The sequence below is a fragment of the Danio aesculapii genome, chromosome 14 (genome assembly GCF_903798145.1).
Source record: "Danio aesculapii chromosome 14, fDanAes4.1, whole genome shotgun sequence".
Lineage (NCBI taxonomy): Eukaryota > Metazoa > Chordata > Actinopteri > Cypriniformes > Danionidae > Danio > Danio aesculapii.
Window position 1 is genome coordinate 26,827,401 of NC_079448.1, and position 24,773 is coordinate 26,852,173.

General features: G+C 40.2%; 1 protein-coding gene across 3 annotated transcripts in view; it reads left to right on the plus strand.

The window, feature by feature from the left end:
* Positions 1–24,773, plus strand: part of arhgef37 (Rho guanine nucleotide exchange factor (GEF) 37) — a 284,253-nt gene that overhangs the window by 24,963 nt on the left and 234,517 nt on the right. For 2 of the 3 annotated variants that reach the window (XM_056471985.1, XM_056471986.1), the window contains exons 11-13: positions 11,387–11,582; positions 14,783–14,955; positions 20,928–22,111. In XM_056471985.1, the coding sequence (XP_056327960.1) occupies positions 11,387–11,582; positions 14,783–14,955; positions 20,928–21,137 (579 nt within the window). In that variant the 3' untranslated portion in view covers positions 21,138–22,111. Of the gene's footprint in view, positions 1–11,386; positions 11,583–14,782; positions 14,956–20,927; positions 22,112–24,773 lie in introns of those variants that run through there. The other variant, XM_056471988.1, reaches the window with a different exon arrangement.

Genomic DNA, 24,773 nt, shown 5'->3' on the forward strand with positions numbered 1-24,773 from the left:
AACCCAGGAATGACTCGAGCTTATGGTGTGAAAGGAGCATGTCCTTTAACTGAGAATCTTGAGCACTTTCATGTGGTCAGTGGGTACCCTCCTGACATCTTGCATGATATTTTGGAAGGTATTGTTCCAGTTGAATTGTCCCTTTGCCTTACAGACCTGATAGGCAAGACTTATTTCACCCTAGATATGCTGAATCAGGCCATCAGGTATTTCAAGTACTCATTTAGTGACAAAACAGATCGACCTCAGGTTATTGGAAAGGGATTTTCCAGTAAAGGGACCATTGGTGGAAATGGCCATGAGAACTGGTGTCTCATAAGGCTCCTTCCATTTCTTATTGGTCATTGTGTCCCTGAAGGTGACAACACTTGGGAAATTCTCATGCTGCTTAAAGATATTACTGAGCTAGCTGTAGCACCAACGCATACAGAAGAGACACTTAACTTTCTGGACTGTAAGATAGCAGAGCACAGGCGCTTATTGCAGGCAACATTTCCAGAGTTTCGTTTAAGGCCAAAACATCACTTTGTGGAACATTATCCTCAGCTGGTAAGGAAATTTGGTCCCCTGTCTGAGGTTTGGACAATGCGGTTCGAGGGGAAGCATAAATTCTTTAAGAGGGTAATTCGCACTGCTCAGAACTTTAAAAATGTTGCCATGACACTTGCTACAAGACACCAGAAGGCAGTCAGTTACCATCTCGATTGTAGCTCATTTTTCAGACCATCAGTTGAGATGTCAAAGGTAACTCCTGTTTTGCTTGCCACCTTCCCTCACAGTGTGCAGACAGCAATTGCTCAAAACTTTACAACACCAGAGTCGGTGCTTGAAGCGGCATCTGTCAGTGTAGATGGAATCAAGTATCAACCAGGCATGATACTGTCTTCTGGGTCATGTTCTGGTCTCCCTGCATTCGTCCAGATTCACAAGATAGTTGCAGTTAATGTAGAGATTCTATTTGTCTGTCACAAATTGGCCGCATGGTACAGGGAGCATTTGAGATCTTACCAACTTCATTGTGATAGTGTTACTTCTATGTGTGTGTTGAAGATGTCAGATTTAAATGATGTCCTCCCATTATCAGCATACAGTGTGCAAGGAGAGCTTATGGTGACACTGAGACGATTTGTACTTTGCTAAACAGCTGTCTGTCATTTTTTTTTTCCCCCAGATGGCCATGGAACAGAAATTAACAATGCGAGTTATCGTCTCTGAGGGAGATATAAGAAAGATGACAATGAACCCTCGACCATACATACTTGAAGATTTGATCAGCTGGCTTAAAGGCACTCTCCAAACAAATTACAATTTTACCTTACAGTACCAAGATCCTGAATTTAACAATGAATTATGCAACCTCACAGACTTGTCTGAGCTCCCAGATAAACCAACCATCAAAATCATCCCTATCATTGAGCTTGTACCAGTCCCTGGAGGTTCTGAATTATGTAGTGACACAAGCAGCCAAGCAGACACTGAGATCCTGTCCATCTCTTTGGATAGAAGTTCTCAGTGGCCAGAGGTATTTGAAATTCCTAAATTTCAAGTCGATGTAGAGTATAGACTACGCCAAGGTAACCTGCATTATCTCAGGGATGCAAGCTTTCTTAAAGTCACAAAAGAACTAAAGCATGACATACTCGAGAAATTGGCTGAGACCATGTATGCATTTAAAGCATACCCAACGAAGGAAGATTTTGAGACTGTTGCTAAGGCTTTAGTGCAAACACACCCATGCCTTAAAGAAACCGGGTCACCCTCTGGCTGGAACGGTTGGAAAAATAGCCTTAAGTTTAAAATGGGTAATTATAGAACCAAAATGCGGCAGCTGGGTCGACTTGATGTTACTGTCAATGGTGGCAAGCGAGGAAGTGGCACTACAAATGGCGATCCTCCCAACACACAGATCAAGAAGCCAAAGAAAGGGGAAATAAATTTCCTGCCTGATTTTCCAGAGGGGATGAATGACCAGAACATGGAAGTAGCTCGTGAGGTTCTGGTCAATGAAATGATGAAGACAAAGCCAATGGAATCCCTGGTTAAGAAAGAGATGGATGTGACGTTTGCTTTTCGCAGAAAGGAGATTGTCAACGAGAAGCCTGCCATCAGCCAGGTGGTGCATCGTTGGCCAGCTCTTTTTACAGAAAATCAGGTTTGTGTTAAGTTTCTACATATCATGTAGTGTTGAGTGTGTCAGATTAAACAGTGTGAACATTGACTAATGCATTGTTTGCCATGTTTCAGGTTTATTATGAATTTAGCAGAGTGGTAGGGAAAAATCTCAGAGAAAACTTCTTGGATGCACTTGACCATTTGTCTCCAAGCCTCATGGACCTCTTCAAAAAGAAAAAAGGACTTACTGGTCAGCTTTTGGCTGAACTTTTACGCCAGACAAAGGTAATTTAACATACCTACATCAGTCCTGTTTTCCTATGCAGCTTTTCCTCCTTATCCTTTTTGTTTCTTGTCTAATTTTTCTCCCCCCCCCCCCCCCACCCCCACCTCTTTTCTCTTCTCTATTTCTCCCCTCTTCTATTCATTTTCTACACATTTTTTTACCTCTGCATTCTCTATTCTCATAATTTTATCTCCTATTTCCGTTTTGTTTTTTTCCTTAATCTCTTCTTGTCATTTCTTGTAAATTACAGTCAGTGTCCTTATAAAGTGTTTTATTCAATGTTCACTATCGTCTAGACAACTGAGCCAACAGACGTCAGATGCCTTTGTCTTCGGGGACTGCCGGTCATCTTGGGCGATGATCCTTCTGCTTTCTTCAAGACCTGCTTTGTAAGTAAATTCATTTTTATATGTTGCAGATGCATATGAGGGGCCGTGCAAGCCATAATTCATTCTGGCACTCTCACACACACACACACACACACATGTGTTCTCCTCTCACACACAGGTATTCTTGTATTCTCCTCTTACACCCACGTTCTCTTCTCACACACACGTATTCTCCTCTCACACACACGTTCTCCTCTCACACACACGTTCTCCTCTCACACACACGTTCTCCTCTCACACACACGTTCTCCTCACACACACACACACACACACACACGTGTTCTCCTCTCACACACACACACACGTTCTCCTCTCACACACACACGTTCTCCTCTCTCACACACACACGTTCTCCTCTCACACACACGTTCTCCTCTCACACACACACGTTCTCCTCTCACACACACACGTTCTCCTCTCACACACACACGTTCTCTTCTCACACACACGTTCTCCTCTCACACACACATTCTCCTCTCACTCACACACACATTCTCCTCTCACACACACACACGTTCTCCTCTCACACACACACACGTTCTCTTCTCACACACACGTTCTCCTCACACACACACGTTCTCCTCTCACACACACGTTCTCCTCTCACACACACACACGTGTTCTCCTCTCACACACACACGCGTGTTCTCCTCTCACACACACACGTTCTCCTCTCTCACACACACACACGTTCTCCTCTCACACACACGTTCTCCTCACACACACACGTTCTCCTCTCACACACACGTTCTCCTCTCACACACACACACACGTGTTCTCCTCTCACACACACACACGCGTGTTCTCCTCTCACACACACACGTTCTCCTCTCACACACACGTTCTCCTCTCACACACACACGTTCTCCTCTCACACACACACACACGTTCTCCTCTTACACACACGTTCTCCTCTCACACACACACATTCTCCTCTCACACACACACACGTTCTCCTCTCACACACACACACACGTTCTCCTCTCACACACACACGTTCTCCTCTCACACACACGTGTTCTCCTCTCACACACACGTTCTCCTCTCACACACACGTTCTCCTCTCACACACACACACACGTTCTCCTCTCACACACACACACACGTTCTCCTCTCACACACACGTTCTCCTCTCACACACACACGTTCTCCTCTCACACACACACACACACACACACACGTTCTCCTCTTACACACACGTTCTCCTCTCACACACACACGTTCTCCTCTCACACACACGTTCTCCTCTCACACACACGTTCTCCTCTCACACACACGTTCTCCTCTCACACACACGTTCTCCTCTCACACACACACGTTCTCCTCTCACACACACACGTTCTCCTCACACACACACGTGTTCTCCTCTCACACACACGTTCTCCTCTCACACACACACACACGTTCTCCTCTCTCACACACACACGTTCTCCTCTCTCACACACACACGTTCTCCTCTCACACACACGTTCTCCTCTCACACACACACGTTCTCCTCTCACACACACACGTTCTCCTCTCACACACACACACGTTCTCTTCTCACACACACGTTCTCCTCTCACACACACATTCTCCTCTCACTCACACACACATTCTCCTCTCACACACACACACGTTCTCCTCTCACACACACACACGTTCTCTTCTCACACACACGTTCTCCTCACACACACACGTTCTCCTCTCACACACACGTTCTCCTCTCTCACACACACACACGTTCTCCTCTCACACACACGTTCTCCTCACACACACACGTTCTCCTCTCACACACACGTTCTCCTCTCACACACACACACACGTGTTCTCCTCTCACACACACACACGCGTGTTCTCCTCTCACACACACACGTTCTCCTCTCACACACACGTTCTCCTCTCACACACACACGTTCTCCTCTCACACACACACACACGTTCTCCTCTCACACACACACGTTCTCCTCTCACACACACGTGTTCTCCTCTCACACACACGTTCTCCTCTCACACACACGTTCTCCTCTCACACACACACACACGTTCTCCTCTCACACACACACACACGTTCTCCTCTCACACACACGTTCTCCTCTCACACACACACGTTCTCCTCTCACACACACACACACACACACACACGTTCTCCTCTTACACACACGTTCTCCTCTCACACACACACGTTCTCCTCTCACACACACGTTCTCCTCTCACACACACGTTCTCCTCTCACACACACGTTCTCCTCTCACACACACACGTTCTCCTCTCACACACACACGTTCTCCTCACACACACACGTGTTCTCCTCTCACACACACGTTCTCCTCTCACACACACACACACGTTCTCCTCTCACACACACACGTTCTCCTCTCTCACACACACACGTTCTCCTCTCACACACACGTTCTCCTCTCACACACACACGTTCTCCTCTCACACACACACGTTCTCCTCTCACACACACACGTTCTCTTCTCACACACACGTTCTCCTCTCACACACACATTCTCCTCTCACTCACACACACATTCTCCTCTCACACACACACACGTTCTCCTCTCACACACACACACGTTCTCTTCTCACACACACGTTCTCCTCACACACACACGTTCTCCTCTCACACACACGTTCTCCTCTCTCACACACACACACGTTCTCCTCTCACACACACGTTCTCCTCACACACACACGTTCTCCTCTCACACACACGTTCTCCTCTCACACACACACACACGTGTTCTCCTCTCACACACACACACGCGTGTTCTCCTCTCACACACACACGTTCTCCTCTCACACACACGTTCTCCTCTCACACACACACGTTCTCCTCTCACACACACACACACGTTCTCCTCTTACACACACGTTCTCCTCTCACACACACACGTTCTCCTCTCACACACACACACGTTCTCCTCTCACACACACACACACACGTTCTCCTCTCACACACACACACACATTCTCCTCTCACACACACACGTTCTCCTCTCACACACACGTGTTCTCCTCTCACACACACGTTCTCCTCTCACACACACGTTCTCCTCTCACACACACACACACACGTTCTCCTCTCACACACACACACACGTTCTCCTCTCACACACACGTTCTCCTCTCACACACACACGTTCTCCTCTCACACACACACACACACACACACACACACACACACACACACACACGTTCTCCTCTTACACACACGTTCTCCTCTCACACACACACGTTCTCCTCTCACACACACACGTTCTCCTCTCACACACACGTTCTCCTCTCACACACACACGTTCTCCTCTCACACACACACGTTCTCCTCACACACACACACACACACGTTCTCCTCTCACACACACACGTTCTCCTCTCTCACACACACACGTTCTCCTCTCACACACACGTTCTCCTCTCACACACACACGTTCTCCTCTCACACACACACGTTCTCCTCTCACACACACACGTTCTCCTCTCACACACACATTCTCCTCTCACTCACACACACATTCTCCTCTCACACACACACACGTTCTCCTCTCACACACACACACGTTCTCTTCTCACACACACGTTCTCCTCACACACACACGTTCTCCTCTCACACACACGTTCTCCTCTCACACACACACACGTGTTCTCCTCTCACACACACACGCGTGTTCTCCTCTCACACACACACGTTCTCCTCTCTCATACACACACACGTTCTCCTCTCACACACACGTTCTCCTCACACACACACGTTCTCCTCTCACACACACGTTCTCCTCTCACACACACACACACGTGTTCTCCTCTCACACACACACACGCGTGTTCTCCTCTCACACACACACGTTCTCCTCTCACACACACGTTCTCCTCACACACACACGTTCTCCTCTCACACACACGTTCTCCTCTCACACACACACACACGTGTTCTCCTCTCACACACACACACGCGTGTTCTCCTCTCACACACACACGTTCTCCTCTCACACACACGTTCTCCTCTCACACACACTTGTTCTCCTCTCACACACACACACACGTTCTCCTCTTACACACACGTTCTCCTCTCACACACACACGTTCTCCTCTCACACACACACACGTTCTCCTCTCACACACACACACACGTTCTCCTCTCACACACACACGTTCTCCTCTCACACACACGTGTTCTCCTCTCACACACACGTTCTCCTCTCACACACACGTTCTCCTCTCACACACACACACACGTTCTCCTCTCACACACACACACACGTTCTCCTCTCACACACACGTTCTCCTCTCACACACACACGTTCTCCTCTCACACACACACACACACACACACACGTTCTCCTCTTACACACACGTTCTCCTCTCACACACACACGTTCTCCTCTCACACACACACGTTCTCCTCTCACACACACACGTTCTCCTCTCACACACACACGTTCTCCTCTCACACACACACACGTTCTCCTCTCACACACACACACACATGTTCTCCTCTCACACACACGTGTTCTCCTCTCACACACACACACGTGTTCTCCTCTCACACACACACACGTGTTCTCCTCTCACACACACACGTTCTCCTCTCACACACACACGTTCTCCTCTCACACACACACGTGTTCTCCTCTCACACACGTGTTCTCCTCTCACACACGTGTTCTCCTCTCACACACGTGTTCTCCTCTCACACACACGTTCTCCTCTCACACACACGTTCTCCTCTCACACACACGTTCTCCTCTCACACACACGCGTTCTCCTCTCACACACACACGTTCTCCTCTCACACACACGCGTTCTCCTCTCACACACACACGTTCTCCTCTCACACACACACACACGTTCTCCTCTCACACACACACGTGTTCTCCTCACACACACACGTGTTCTCCTCTCACACACACGTTCTCCTCTCACACACACGTTCTCCTCTCACACACACACACACACACACACGTTCTCCTCTCACACACACACCTTCTCCTCTCACACACACACCTTCTCCTCTCACACACACGTTCTCCTCTCACACACACGTTCTCCTCTCACACACACACACACACGTGTTCTCCTCTCACACACACGTATTCTCTCCTCTCACACACACGTGTTCTCCTCTTGAAAACCTAAAATTATCTGTAGGTTTAACCATGAAATTAACTGAAAAAACTTTGCTGAAAAATTTGGGTTCAGTAAATATTTTGCTGTAATTGTACAGTGAAAAGGAAGCTGAACAAGCCAGGCATCATATCTTGTATGAACAGAGTGTCTTTTACTATATGTCAGTGTACAGTGTTTCTTCTTAGGGTATTTTTATTGTGAACATTTCGAAAATGTGCTAACTAACTCATGATTGTACATTTGTTTCTCTGCAAGGACACAGCTGACAATGACATGTACAAGCAAACTCCAGTGGGATTGCTTTTCATCGGTGAAGAGAAACTTAAGCTGAACCCGTCCAAAGTGGGAATCATCTTGGAAGGGAACGTGGTGATGGATGATTTGGCCAACCTTCCTCAGGCCTTCTGTGTCCTTTTTGGACTGATATATGCCCTGCACCTGGACTATCCCAGATACGTGAAAAACACTTTTTGCTTTGTTCAGCAGGTGATGTTTAACCTGGGTAAAAGTGAGCTGGCACCCAAAATTCAGACTCTGAAAAACCAACTTGCAGTGTAAAGAGGTGTTGTTACACTATTTCTCCAGATATGAGAAATAATGTTTGTTCTTTTAGAAAAGCAACTTGTTTGCACTGTTATGCCCTTTTTGTATTTTATGTCATTGGATTGGCACTGATATATCTTGTTTCATTCAGATTAACAAACTGTGAAAAAGTCAGTTTGCAGTGTAAAGTTCTGTTCTAACTCATTGCACTACTGCTCCAGATACCAGGTACCTAATTTTTTTTTTCTTTTAGGAAAATGTTGTTTGCACTGTTATGCACTTTTTCTATTTTATATTATTGGATTGGCACTGATATGTCTGGTTTCATTCAGATTAACAAACCATAAACTGAGGAAAATCAGTTTGCAGTGTTAAATGGTGTTCTGAATCGTTGCACCTGATACCAGGTGCCTAGTTTTATGTGCTTTTAGAAAAACACAATAAAGCATTTTACCCCTAACCAGGGTGTTTTCAACAAATGTTTCATCTGATTTCTTGATCTGAATAAGTATTTATAATGCACCAGATTAAAAACTGAAATAATAATTTAATGATAATAACTGAACTGAATAAGTAAGATACAACTAGGTATTTGGTACATTATACTTAAGATATTAAGTGTATTAATTGTGCAAAGAAGTTAACTTGGCAAAACATGTCGAGTTAAATCAATTTTGAATTGAGTGTAATGTACTTAACATTTTCAGTTAAACGTACTTAGGTTTTCATTACACATTACTTATTTTTTTAAGGCAACCGGTTTCCTCAAATTTTTTAAGTAAATTCAACTTATCCGGGTTTACAGTGCAGATTCGTTTTGATTTAATATTTTGTCAATATTTATGTTCGTTTTAGTAGGCCAAATCATGCTTCCTCTTTTAATTTCTAAACGTGTCTCCTTCTAGATCATTTTTTTCCCCAAATATGTTTATTGATGGTGGCGCAGTGGGTAGCACGATCGCCTCACAGCAAGAAAGTCGCTGGTTCAAGCCTTGGTTGGGTTAGTTGGCATTTCTGTGTGGAGTTTGCATGTTCTCCCCATGTTCACGTGGGTTCCTCTTGGTGCTCCGGTTTCCCCCACAGTCCAAAGACATGCAGTACAGGTGAATTGAATAAGCTAAATTGGCCGTAGTGTATGAATATGAGTGTATAGGTATTTCATATTGTTGGATTGTGGCTGGAAGGGTATCCGATGCATTAAACACATGCTGGATAAGTTGGCGGTTCATTCCGCTTTGGTGAACCCTGATTAATAAAGGGACTAAGCTGAAAATAAAATGAATGAATGAATATTTATAGATTTTTTTTTTCCTTTTGCCTTCGCTCAACTAGGCACACAGTAACAATGCAGCCTACAAAACAGCACACATCCACACCCTTCTTATATATGTATGTACATATATACACATTCAAATGACATAACAAAAAACTAGTAAATGAATAAATAGACTAAATATAAATAATAATAAATAAATCTAAATAATGAATTGAAGCATTGAAAAATAATGACAAAATAAAAATAAAGAAGTACATGTTTACAAACATACAATTTACATAATATTCATATATGGGTCCCAAAGATATTCAAAGTGTTTCTGCTTGCCTTTTGATTATATAAGTTAGTCTCTCCAGTCCAATACAGTTCAATATTTCTTTTTTCTTCTAGAGCATTTAATTTTCTTAATTGTGTATACAGGTGGTAAAATATTAAACATTAGAAACATTCCAGTAAAATTAATTAATTCATTCAGTTACTTTATGCAAATGACAATAACTGTGCTAAAAATATGAGGTGTTTGCTAAATGGTTATAGGTTACAAAGCTGTTTCAAAGATTCAGCCCAGGCGTTCTCAAGCCATCTTAAAAGTTTCTTTGCCAACTTGTTTAAACTCATCAGCTTTAACACCTGACATCTTCTGAATCTCAGAGCCATATTCATATTGTAGATCAGTATCATTTGTCTGTCTGCGATGTTATGTCATAAGCATTAAGCCATCAGCTAACAGATGTCATTACCCAGAGTCTCAGTGACAGGCTCTAATCGATATCATGTCTGCCATCATAAAGACATCAGTCCTGATGAGTTAAAAGTGACAGCAGAAAGATCAAACAAAGAGGTGCTCCCTCTTCCTAATATTCCTCCCTAATATTCAGCTGTTCTGTGTGTTTGTTCACAGGACCAGAATGTTAATCAATGATGGGAATATTAGGACTATTTACTGTATTTCAATTGAGCTAATGTGGATTTAATTTTGAAGAACTACTGTATGGTTACTGAACGGTGAAATAAAACATTTTTGGGCATCAAATTTCAGATTTATACTGCCACAAATATTTAAATTGGGATAGGAAAATCCTAAAAATGCATATGCAACATGGTCAGATGTCCAGGGCTGAACAATATATTGTTTGAGCATCGATACCACAATATTTGTATTTGCAATAGTCACATCACAGGATTAGATTATTTATTAAAGATTAAAAGATAATAATATTATAACATTTTATGTTTTGAAATTGTTTTATACAATGAAGGCCATGTTATTTTACACTTGATTGTTCAGTTTTTGTACTTGAATACTGTTAGACTCCCCAGAAAACACTGTTTATTTGTTTATTTTTGCTTGGATTATAATTTATGCAGATGCAGAGCTATTCAAATTATCTGGTGATCGCAATATATATCGCAGCAAAACAAAATATTGTAATGTCACTTTTTTTCCAATATCGTGCAGCTCTAGTCCAAACCCATTCATCATTAATATTTTACTACATGTCTTTAGGTAATCCTGTAGTTTGTAATACCAAAAGAGGCTTTTGTTCGGGTGCAATCTGTTAGTAAAGCTGGCCCTATATTCAGTTTATTAATGCTCAATGCAATGTCATATTAAATTAAGGTAGGTACTAAATTTGAGTTTTCTATTTTCTGTCTGTGACGTCTCAGGCACTCAATACTGTCTGCGAGAAACGTCTCTTGTATCTGAATGCTAAGCATGGCTCAGAGAAGATCTACCAGCTGACAGGCCCTGTGGTGGGCACTCGTGACCTGGACCTGACCCTCAACAAGGGAGAGCTGGTGGCTGTCGTCTGTGAGATGGACACACGAGGAGACCGCCGACGCTGGCTGGTAGATGCAGGAGGTAAAACTGCCACATGCAAATTTGAGAAATAAATCCTGATGTTGTTAATATATAACCAATGATATAAACTGATTTCAGCCTTTAAAGTGTGTTTTTGGATGAACAAAATTGATTAATAGCATCTTCTCATATAATGTGTGCATATGGGCCTAAAGGCAAGACAAAACTTGCAATTCTGATTCCTATTGCATACTGTAGATCCTTATGAATATAACGTCATTTACACTTGCTTTTATGTTCAGTGAAACACATGACAGTATTGATATCACTTGTTTTATTGCAAAATTGGGGAAATAAAGGAAGTTTAATGACAATAATGGAGGTGTGCTACAATAGTGCAGCTGTTTCGATAAAGTACTTCTAGAAATCTACAATTGTAGAACATCTATTGCATTGCTTGGTAATTACTATTGTGAATTGTGTTGGGGTTTTTTTGTACTCAAATACCAGAATGGTGGTGAAGTCTGGTGGACAAATTTGATGGGCTAATTTTCACCAGTTTTCTGATGTTGAGTAAACAATTGACACTTTATTATAGGTTATATATTCCCAACCCTGTTCCTGAAGGCACACCAACAGTACACATTTTCAACCTCTCCCTAATCAAACACACCTGAATCAACTTATCATAACATCAAAAGAGACTCCAACACCTGAAGTTAATGAGTCAGAAAAGGGAGACATCCAGATATGTACTGTTGGTGTGCCTCCAGGAACAGGGTTGGGAAACACTGTATTAGGTTATATATAACATACTTTATTTTAGGTTATATATTTATTCATATATACATCTAAAAATTAAAGCAACTTTATCCTGAGCAAAAAAAAAAAAAATGACTGTACATTTTAGCTAGAGTTTGAGAAGAAACCGACTAAAATGTAATTGAATGTAACAGTAGTTATCATACCTTGTCAGGCATATTTACAGTAGAACAAGAATCAATTGTTGACTTGTATAAAAAGACAATTTATGGATCAAAGCACAGCCCTAAATTATAGGTAATTGTGATTTTTATGTTTTTATATTATTTCACTCTCCTTTAAACCCTCCCATATTTATTGATTTGTTTCCAGTAAATTTTAATAACTTTAAAATATGATACAATTGAATTTGATCATTGTTTAAACCTTATAGTGGCTTATTACCTTGCTAAATATGATATAAAATACAACAAATTGTGTTTGGAACAATTTTACCATTAAAGGGGAACTATTTTACCCCTTTTACAAGATGTACTGTAAGATAGCCTTTGGTGTCTCCAGAAGTTACAGCTCAAAATACCTATCAGATTATTTATTATACCCTCCAGAATTTGCCCATTTTGCCGAGTATACTGTAGCTGTTTTTGTAGCCTGTGGCTTTAAATGAAAATTAGCTGCTTCTCCCCGCCAACCGTTCCCATGTGCGTGTCTGCTTCTCATCATGCTTTACATCAGATAAACAGCACAGTGACAGAGACAGACTTGGATGAAGCTGAAATGCAGCTCATAAGTCAAAAATGCCAAGTAAGTTTATTTGATGTATTTGTGGTGGAGTTCATTCAAGCCTTTCTGAAACGATGAGTCACACACAAATGCCATTTGCAGTACACACACACACACACACACACAGACATAAATATGTGTTTACTGACACCATGCAGCTGTGGTGATTATAGTGAAGAACTGCATAGTGATTTTACTGTCTTTATTACAAACATGCTCTGCTTTAAAATCATTTCAAACTTACAAAAATTACAGAGAGGTGTAACAAATATTTTAATCCCAGTTTATTTGCAAAAAAAAGTCTGAGCCTCAAAATCACTGGACTTTGGATCCTATATTAACCGCAGGAAATAAAAAAAGAGACTTTTCGGGTTTCTATCACTCCAATATGACAGTGGACACACTATACACACAGACAGTTCTGTCCAAACAGCTTAGAAAAGTTGGTTTTCATCATAGGTGCCCTTAAATAATTATTATTGGTATTATTGGTGTATTATAGGTAACACTTTGGCCCAATCCCAATTCTACCCCTTAGCCCTACCCCTCGTTTTGCGCGTTCCCGTTAAGGGGTAGGGGTGTCCCAATTCTCTTTAGCTTGAAGGTGTAGGGTTAAGGGCAAGGGGTAGATACCCCTTCGAACAAAGATTTTTCAGGACCACACTCGAAACCAAGGGGTAAGAAAATTTCCAGAATTCCAGAATACACCAGCCAAAGCTGCACCAGGAAGTCAGGAGATGCACAAATAAATTTTTTTCATTATTATGAATTTTAACAACAAACAAGCACATGTTTTAATATATTCATAACCTCATTCGTGTTTTACAGTCATGCTTAAAAAAACGCTAAAATAAAAACCGCAAAATTTTTCAATCTATAATCCCTAATAATAACTCCTGTATAGCAGTGCCACAACATTCTGTCACTCGATGACTCTCAAATACCCTGTCAGAAAAGTCTAGTGGCTGGGAATGACCTTTTTACAGTGTCTGGTATAACGTTAACGTTGTTTTGGTGTGTATAGATGAATATGGCCACTGTGTAAATGCACAGTACAGTTACAAACTTATTGCCACATTAGATCGTTATAATAACATGATATCATTGCCTTCAGTGATTTCCTGAAGATAAATACCAAAAAATAGCACAACTAGAATAACTACAGCAGTCGCGATCGTCTGATCTCATATGAAGCAAGAGCTTGTGATGACATGATGACGTGTGCAGGTGCTGTAGTGCTGTCCCAATTCTTAGGGGTAAATTTTGAAGCCCTTCCCCTTAACACTCGGGTTTAAGGGCCAAGGGGAAGGGGAAGGGGTAGAGTTACAAAAATAGAAATGCGATTGGGCCTTAATTTTGATGGTCCATTTGAGTATTAGTAGACTGCCTGCTTAATATCGGTTGAAACTGCTTCTTCAACAGACATTTAACTGACTAAAAGAAACTTTGCATATCAATTTACACTAACCCTAATCCCAACCTAACAGTCTTCTTATAATCTAATGAGAATTAGCCGGCATGTAACTTAAATTCAACAAACGGACCATCAAAATAAAGTGTGACCATTATTGATGGCCTTTGGTAATAATATGAGTGACATCTGCTGGTCAAGTACAGTTAAAACAATTCAAACTTATTAGCAGTCTGCAGAATAGAAGCATTTAAATGTGGAGATTTGAATATTTTAATATGACTTCTACGTTTTTCTTCTTCAGGTCCAAGGGGATATGTGCCTGCCTCAAAACTGGTGCGTTACCACCAGTTGACAGTTGACCCACCACAGTCTCCTCACCTGAACGTCACACCCACCGGTCCAGGACCCAGAAGACACTCCTACACACCTGGAGCCCAGCCACAATTGACCACTATCACCATACCATGTTTTCAGGTGAGGAGCACAGATAAAGCGCCCTCTGTTGGTAAACTTAAGCAAAGAAGACTGTGGTTAAAAAGCGACTTCAGTGTTTAACCTCATTTTACTCAACATAAACCAAATGCTCTCATTGAGAACAGACATTTGAAATGTGTAGATAGAGATACCTAGTCATAGGAGGATGATCTCATTTTGGGTGGTTCTTTGCCTTTGCATCATGCATTCAAACCACTTTAACACACAACAAGCCATTAATCATCCCACTTATTCTGTGGTCATTGGTTATAGACATGTTAAAACAAGTTATATTTAGCTCTTTTTAGCACAATATTTTACAGAATTTAGGTCAGTCATTGCTTCTAATCTCTTAGACACCACTTTTGAATTAGTCACAAGCAGACAGAGAGCGTGCACGTGAGAAGTTATTGCCGTATCGTATTCGCATACTTATACTACGCCCTAAAAGTATACTTATGAGTGTGTAACAGAAGAGTCTGCAAGCATTGGGACAAACTACTTCCTCATTAATGGACATACTACTTCCTCATAACCGTTGCGTTCCTTGTCAGTCATCTTGACACATCTTCCACATTTCTTTCCTATTTAATTACTTGCCTTAATCTGCCATTCAAAAGTCTTTCATGCAGAGAAATCTCCTCAGGTCTTTGAATAATTAGCCTATGCATTCAGAAGTCATGTCTTTATAGTTCATATTGTTGTTGCAGATGAAATATAACGGAAACCCTGACTTAAATATTTTCCAGATGGCTAGATTTTAATTAATAGTCAATCAACCACCTTTACCAAAGCCTCATGACATTTGGCCTCGCGCAGCCACCATGTTTGTAGTTTGTTTACACTTTTTACCCACCTTTGTAATTCTAATCGAATTCATTCCCAACATGTAATGCAGGAAATATTAGCAGCCAGATAATGGACAGTTCTACATTTAAAAAAAATCCCAAAAATAGTAGACCATCTGAAAACCATTGGCGTACTCATATTAACACGATACAGCTTGTGACATTCTATTTCTATAATGCTCTTTAGGATGGATAGTATTGGAATTGGAACACAGCTTATGTCTCTCATATTTTGCATATGTAATAGCTCATACTAACATGTTAGCTACTTTTTTGTAAATATAATTGAGCATATTTGTGCGTTGGTTGAACAACATCAGCTCCCGTCAGTGTCCTCAATTACACATGCATATAAACTGTAATCAAAACTGAACAACCTGTGCATTATGTGAAGTTTGTGTGCACAATTTCTGGATCCCCTGTGAATTGACTTGAGCAAAAATATTTGTGAAGTATTTCCCCATTAATACTTCACAAACGTACTTAGCCATTTACTACAATGTGTAAAATCAAAAAACACACATCTGTCATTTGTGACAAGAGGTTGGTGTGCTTCAAAAAACATAAAAAATGACCATTTCCATCATCAGGGCAATTATTAAGAAATTCCAGTCAACTGTAAGTGTTCTGAATCCACCTGGAAGAGGAGATGGGTTTATCTTGTAAAAGCGTGCTGTTAGGAGGATGGATTGAGTTGCCAAAAATCTTCAAGAATCACAGCTGGGAAATTGTAGCAGAAATTCTACAAAAAACATCACATACATCAACACAAAGTTTCAAAGGGTTTCAAGAAAAAAAAGCCTCTACTCTTATCCTAATCGAACTCAAGCATCTTTCATTTTTTTCTTGTAAATATTAAGAGTAAAAGATCAAAATGTTAAACGTGCCATATACTGTATTGATTCAACAAGTTAAATTGTTCTCTGATATCACATAGTAGGTATGTGATGTCTGAGATGAGTTAAAACATTCTCCAGAAATGGCTTTGTATGCTCATTTATTACCAAATAAAATAGTCATAGAATCAAAAGGTCCTTATTGACCCTATTTGGAATGGACGTGAATATCTCTGACTCACTCACACTCTCTTGCTCTCTCACACACACCGCATGATGTACTCTCAAATAACATTTTTTTCACTGGGGGTTTACATGCACATAATTTACATAAGAACGAGGAAACAGTGGCGTCTGAGACTCATAGTATGGCTGTTTACATGTATTAACCACTTCATCTTTGACAATACTTAGGTATACCTGTATTTTATTAATCAGGGGTCGCCACAGTGGAAGGAACCAGCAACTTATCCAGCATATGTTTTACGCAGCCAAAGACATTTTAACAAAGACATTTTCACTAATGTCAGGCTCAGTGGTGGATTTAGGCATGGGCAATATGGGCGATCGCCCAGGGTGGCATCTTGCTGGGGGCGGCACGGGGAGACGGTGCAAAACAAAAAAAAAAAGTCCCCTGGTTAAAAGCATTGAGATAAAATTTACTTTATGCAAGTGAATTAATTTAGAGTGGCAATCCCAGAATAAAGGCGTTAGGGGCCATTCAGATTTGGCATCTTTTGCACGCGCAAGTTTGTTATTCTCTATGTGCAACCAAAACAATGCTGGTGAAAGCAAACTGATACATGCGTGCAGAAAACCATTCCTGCGCGCCTCACACACGCTCCTATGTGAATCCCGGTTGTTTGCACATACGCCGATAAAGTACGCCGCTCATGCGCCGTGAAACCAGAGTAACAGCCTTCTGTGCAGAGGTGTCGGTACACAGCGAGTTTTGCAAGTCAACAAAACTAAAATTTATGTAATATGATGATGATGATGATGATGATGTTACTTTCCTTAAGCATGGCTATAAAGCAGAAAGGAGGGATAAAGAGTCAGGGAGGTAAGACTTCATAACATTAATTCTCAGCCATGAGACCGATCTAAGACAACAGATAATTCTATAAAACTTTTTTTTGTATTCTATAGAATTGTGTAAAATTAATATTCATGCAAAATATTTCTTAAGTGATCTTAGCATATCACTCCAGTTGTTACATTATTTTCCAGTAACATTCAGGATCGATTTCTGTTATTTATTTAAAAAAATAATTGTATAATAACAATAATAATATATATAAATAAATTGTTATAATTATTGAAAAATAAATATAACATTGTTTGGGGGTGGGGGGGTGGGGGGGGGGGGGGGGGGGTTCGCCCAGGGTGCCATTTAAACTAGAACCGCCACTGGTCAAGCTAAAGATTTTTTCCACAGCTTTCTATGCTCATAAGGATGCCAATACTAATGGAGGGCACTGTAGGCACAGGCGTGCACTTTGACTGACCGTTTATACGGATGCCTAGTTACTCGGTCTAATTCGTGTGTCAAACAGAGCGAGACCTCTAGAGATTGATGGCAGGTCTGCAGTATCTCATGATCATCAATCACACATACTTCAGCATTTGTGAATTCAGTATTGGAGGAACAGAAATGAACTGCCATTCCTCGTCAGCAGAAGTGACATACTCTATCACAGCCACCTACACACATACACACACAAGCATGTGGCACCCACACATACACTGATTCATTCATCTGCATGATCCCGCTGTCAGATGCTACCATATCAGTGTGGCTTCATGTTTGGGGAAAGCGGAAATGTCGGAGGCAGATTTTGACTGGGTGTTGGAGATGCACAGCTGGTGTGACTGTAAAAATGTGACTAATCTTACTAAACAACCTTCACGGGTAGTTAATCATTGTGATGGTGCAGACACTGGCTAACATTCCCATTCCCAGATGAATTAAATATCCAGTTTCTGTTGCCTGAAGTGGGATTAATTTAATTTAGCATCTAGATAGCATTGCTTTTGAGAAACATATTTTTTTAAGGGAATATAAGTGGCATTTGCACATGCAGATTTGATGGTTGCAGTGTTGCTATGTGGTTGCTAAGGTGTTCTGAATGGGCACTAGCGTACTGACAAGGGATTTCTTTATGGATCAAGTCAAAAGAAAATATTTTTAGTATGATTCGGGTCTCTTTTAAAGAGATTGTTTTTCATTATAAGACCTTATATAGTGAAGTTATATAGTATTTTTTCATTTCAAGTATGAGCGGGTGCAGCAGTCGTTATATGAATATGACTCATGCATTTAAACCTGTACAAAACAGCTCATGCTGCTTGATATTGCAAATTGGTACTTTCTATCATGCTATAATAATATAATGATTAGTACAATTCAAAGAAAGAAGCTTATAAAAGATGTATTTGCTCCACACTTGTTTTAGTTTTTGAATTATGGAAATGTATCTCATCTATGTATGCTAGTAATAATGTCATGTATAATAATAACAATGCTATTATAATTAAAACTGTAAGAGTAACAGAGCAGCAGCAGTAATAATACTAATAGTAATAACTAATACTAATTCTAATAGTATAATTACACCACTAGTATTGTAATAACAATAATAGTTAACAGGCCCTAAGCCAGGAGGGTTCGGGTGGTTCAAAAGACCTATTTTGACTGTTATGCCATAATAAATTGTGAAAAAAGTACCTATGAAAATAACCCATCAACGAAGGCTTAAAGACCAAGTGGAATCCTGTGTTGGCTGTTGCTTCAGTATGACTTCCCTTTTCTGAAGTGCCAAATTCGACATCCCAAATTCTGACTGAGGAAAGTCGAATATGCTGGCCAGTTTGTTATTTGCCTAATAAATTCATATTTTTTCTAATGATATTCAATGTGATAAATTGTATTTTATAATAAGTATTGTTTCATTTTTTTATTCGAAATCAGGGGTGTCCAAATTTGGTCCTGAAGGGCAGGTGTCCTGCATAGTTTAGCTCCAAATTCCTTCAACACATCACCCTGGAAGTTTCTAGTATACCTAGAAAGAGCTTGATTAGCTGGTTCAGGTGTGTTTAGTTGGGGTCAGAACTAAAATATGCCCTACAGGACTGAGTTTGGACACCCCTGTTCTAAATCTTTAGGAAATGTTTTTGGTACATCAAAACATGTGGTTATGATGACTATCCGACAAGCTGATCCAGCCAAAAAAAGTGCTTAAAATGTCACTAAATAGAGTATTTAAACCTCATTATTAAATTTAAAAAATTAGGTGAATAACTGCAAAAAGGTCAAATTTTTTTGAGGAAAAAAACCCACCCCTTTCACCAGGCTTGCTACGGGCCTGGTTAATATACTAGTTTTTTCTATGGTTATTTAGATTAGTTTAAAATGTATACAGTTGCAGTTTTTCACTTATGTTAGTTTAAAAGTTATATTTTTTAATAAAAATGTTTTAGTTTTTGTTAACTGTAATATACTGTGCTGAAATTTAAAGTCGGTGAAATAACGATTCCGCTTTAATGAATGAAATTTATCTTAATGTAATCATTCTGTTCAGATTAATTCTCCATCGCTGGAAGCACATCACATAGTGAATGACATATCTGTCGCCACTTCCATTTTGGACTACTGGTTTATTCAAAACAATATTAGCAAACACAGCACAAGCATCGCCATCATGTGGCATTACCATTATTGACCACAAGAGGGAGCTCTTTAACTAATTCTTCAAAGCTTTTGCTTGTTTTTTTTTTGTTTTGTTTTGTTTTTTGGTCGCAAACATCTAGTACAAATCAGATATTTTACTCCTTTTTGATGACAAAAAGCAAACCTCCAACCCTCAAGAGTCAAAAATTGCACATTGTGTAACACTGAATTCCACTTAACTTTGAAATCTGAAAAAAAGTTGTTGCATATACAGTACTCCAAGCACCAAAAAAGCAAAAGAACATTCTCTTTACATATTTCAAGTCATGTTTGTTATCAGTGTTATCAGAAAAGTAAACTAATACAATCTAAAGTAACATTTTTTTAAGTAACCAAACTGACTTAGTTACTTTTTAAGTTAATATGTGTTAATAGTGTTAATATTTTTTACTAAGAGTAATAGAGGCTTAAAATTGTAATATATTTATTTTATTTGCCCAAAGCTGTATGTTATGTTATTCAGTGATGATCATCAGGTCTTCATAATGGATAAAATGTATCAGAAGAAAACTCTTCTTATTACAAATCAGTCTGAAACTCTCCATTCTCCATCAACAGGTGTATGCTGGCTACGACTTCACAGCAAGGAGCGCGCATGAGCTTTCTCTAAGAGCAGGTGAGCCGGTGCGAGTGGTGGAGCCCCACGATAAACGTGGGAACAAAGAATGGAGTCTGGTGGAGGCACGTGGCCAGAGAGGCTACGTCCCCTCCAACTACCTCGCCATCCTCCCTTCTGTAATTGCCTCACCCACCTTTCCTTACCGCTAGACATGGGGAATAGCCATCATCTGCTGCTGATAGGAGTCTGCTATTTCAAACACACACAGACCATGAGAAGCACTTTCTCTGAAGAGCTGTTGATGCGCGAGGGGGCGGATGGCTGCTGTTTGATGCGTCATTTGACTGGTGTATGTACTGGAGTGGTGCTTGGAGCCCTGCTGTGGAGTGGTCATCCATATACTTGATCTTTGCTTCGCCCCGAGGCCGTTACTGGTGGAGATTGTTTTATCCGATTGGAGAAGAGCTGCAGGGGCGGGCAGACACACTGTTATGGCACATGGGTGGTGGTGGAGTGTGCTGTTTCCTACAATTAACACACCTCCACTGTCTATTGGATCAACACTTTGAGCAGGCCTGGCACCGCGTGTCTGGTACTGCTCGGTGAAATGGAGAATATTTGGAGTTTACCTTTGAGAATGGATTTTGTTTTGTGAGTCAGAGCTCTGTTGCACTGATTTCAGCCCACTTGAGATGACTAATGCGCAGATTTGCATAGACGATTTTATAAAACATTATAATGCTTGATGAACTGTTTTTAGATATTTCAATGTGGATGTAAAAACGTATTTGGACACTTTGGACACACAAAATAAATGCATGTCATTGAGCCATACATACAATATCAAGTAGCTTTATATGCATAATAACATGGCACAAACACCCTTTTTAAGCATTTTTAAACATAATTAAACGATAGATATACTAATTAAAATTAAGGCCAAAATATGCTTTACCCATATGCCTTTGACTGCCCGCTCTACCAAATGGTTGACCATATTTTTACTGTTTTAATTAATGGCTGTAAAGTCATTTAAAGAATGACTGTTTTAAATAATGGTTTACACACACACAGCGTTGTTGGTTTACAAAAAATATCAAACAAACATAATCCTGTAGCACTACTACAGTTGATTTTGGATATTTAAAAAAAAACATCCTAAATTAGAAATTGAAAATATTTTTACGGCATACTTCAAAAATAAAGATGACTTAGTATTCAAAAATGTTTTATTATGATTATTTTTTGTAAAATAAATTGGTCTTACTCTTCATATTTTCAGATTTTTCCTAGTATATATATTAATTTTCATATTAATATGTATTAAAACAGGTAGGTCACGTGGCCATGGCAAAATGGCGGATGTAGTACGTACAAATTCCATTCATACTTTTCACATTCATACTGTATAGAACGCACTTTTCTAACGGCTGATTAGTACGTTTAAATTCAAATGCAGTACCTACTGAGTAGTAGGCAGTTTCAGACACAGCCAATGTGTTAACTAGCGACATTAGGAAATTTAATCCAATTTTTTTTTTCTTGGTGGGGTAGTTAAAGGGATATTGCATTTTTTCCAACAATTTTGATTTACTGCCATTTTAACAATACATTTTGTTCTGGGTTTTTTTTTTTTTTGGTAGGTGTCGAACTTTTATTTTGGCGCTGACTACTGAAAACACATGACTTTTGATTTTTATTTATTTTTTTATTCATTTTTTTATTTCAAACTATGCTTTACTACAGTGTTTCTCAACCACGTTCATGGAGGACCACCAACACTGCATGTTTTGGATGTTTCCTTTGTCTGTCACACCCATTATAAATCTTTCAGTCTCTGCTAATGAGCTGGTGATCTAAATCAGGTGTGTTTGTTTAAAGAGACAAGTGCTGCATCCCAAATGGCACACTATGCAATTACGCACTATGTGCTTTGGCTATTACACACTGAACAGCATAGTATATGAATGTAGTGTCGTCCCAAATGGAACACTAACGTTATTTTACTAAGCGGAAATTCAAACTGTTTCCCTGATGACGTTTGACGGTTGCCAAATTAGTGAAATAAATGACCAAACTACTAAATGATACCTGTCATGATTATAACCGCATTCACCATCGGGAGGCGCTATAATCAATTCTGTTGGAGAATACTGCTTTCACGATCCAAAATAAATAATCCAACATCAGTGCCCGAAAGCTCCACCCCTTACGCTGTGAGCAAAGCAGCAGCTGTTAAGTGCGTGTGTCTAACATTACACACTTCGTTTTAACATTTGGAACAAGTGCATCATCTGGAAAATGTGTAGAGGTTGAGAAACACTGCTTTACTATATCCAGTTGGCCACTAAAGCCTTGTTGTTAGCGACACCCAGGGGCGTAGCGGACATTTTAAAAGTGGGGGGACGGCTGAATGAGATCATATGTTCATATAATTACTAATCACCTGTTTCTAAATGGTCTGTCTCTAAAAGTGAGGGGGACGGATCCCCTCCGTCCCCCCCCCCAACCCCCACCCCCCCCGGTTGCTACACCCCTGGCGACACCGGTGGCCTTAAAGTGAACTACAGCCAGCTGTAAGAGATAAAATGTAATTTAAGCCTCTATATCAATGGTCTCCAACTCACACCTGCTTAATAGTCTCTAGTAGTCTTGAACCCCTTGATTAGTTGGATCAGCTGTGTTTGACTAGGGTTGGAGCAAAACTGCAGAGCTGCGGCCCTCCAGGAAATGAGTTTGAGACCTATGCTCTATATGCTCCTAGCAATGTTATTTTATTCACATAAAAAAGAATTTGCTTAAAATATTCACCAGCACTTTACATAAATAAATACTTCAGAAGATTTTATAGACAATCCCTTTTTTAATGATTCATTAGCCTGTTCATATTTTGCGATAAAAAGAGATTAATGCATAAATTCTTACATACAGCCCCTTTAAATGATATGATGTTATTTTTTATATCAAATAACCCACTGGAATAAAAGAAAATCTACATCTGGTGATGACTAAAAATAATTGTGGTACTTTCTAGTTGTCCACCATTAGCAGTTAATGGATAATGTGATAAAATACACAATTTGTTTGTATCTAATATATAAATATTCATCTATATAATGACATTCATACATTTTAAGTTGTCATCCATACATTTTAAATGCCGTCTTAAGTGTCCAAATACTCTTTCGGAGCTGCTGTATATGGTGGATATTGAAGACACTGTAATGACATTGAATTTTTAAGCTATTGTTATTGCTCACGTGCACATTCAGTTTTGCCAACTCCACTGTTCTGTAGTCGGTGACCTCGTAACCTCTGCGATGAAGGACTCGACCCACATTGAAATATTCCAGACAGAGTGCAGATGACTTACTGCAGTGTCTGTCAAAAACACACGTGCGTGCAGTTGCGTCTGCTGTCCACATGAGGCACCAACACACCCTCTGTGAACGACGTTACCTTACTCAGTGTTGGGCTAATCCTCCATACAGAATCATATATTATTCATTTGATCCTCATAACTGCCTTAACAGCGATCCATTGGGAGGCATTTCCTCTCCGGCTTCTGTACAACCAAGCAAATATAGCATGCACGTATCACTTTGAAGAGATTGAAGAGATTTTTATTTAATTTAAATGTCTAATCTCTTATTAAATTGAACCGTCGTACCTTTAAATCCATCTTTTCTCTTTTTGTTTATAGAAGTGTGAACAAGATACTGGTGTTATTCATAGAAAGCAGCAAGCAGCTTTGGCTGAAGTTCTCTGATTGACCTCTGAATGCTCTATTTACGCAGCAGCAGATTAAACCCCTGACGTGAATGAGGGACTATTTCTGTCTGCTG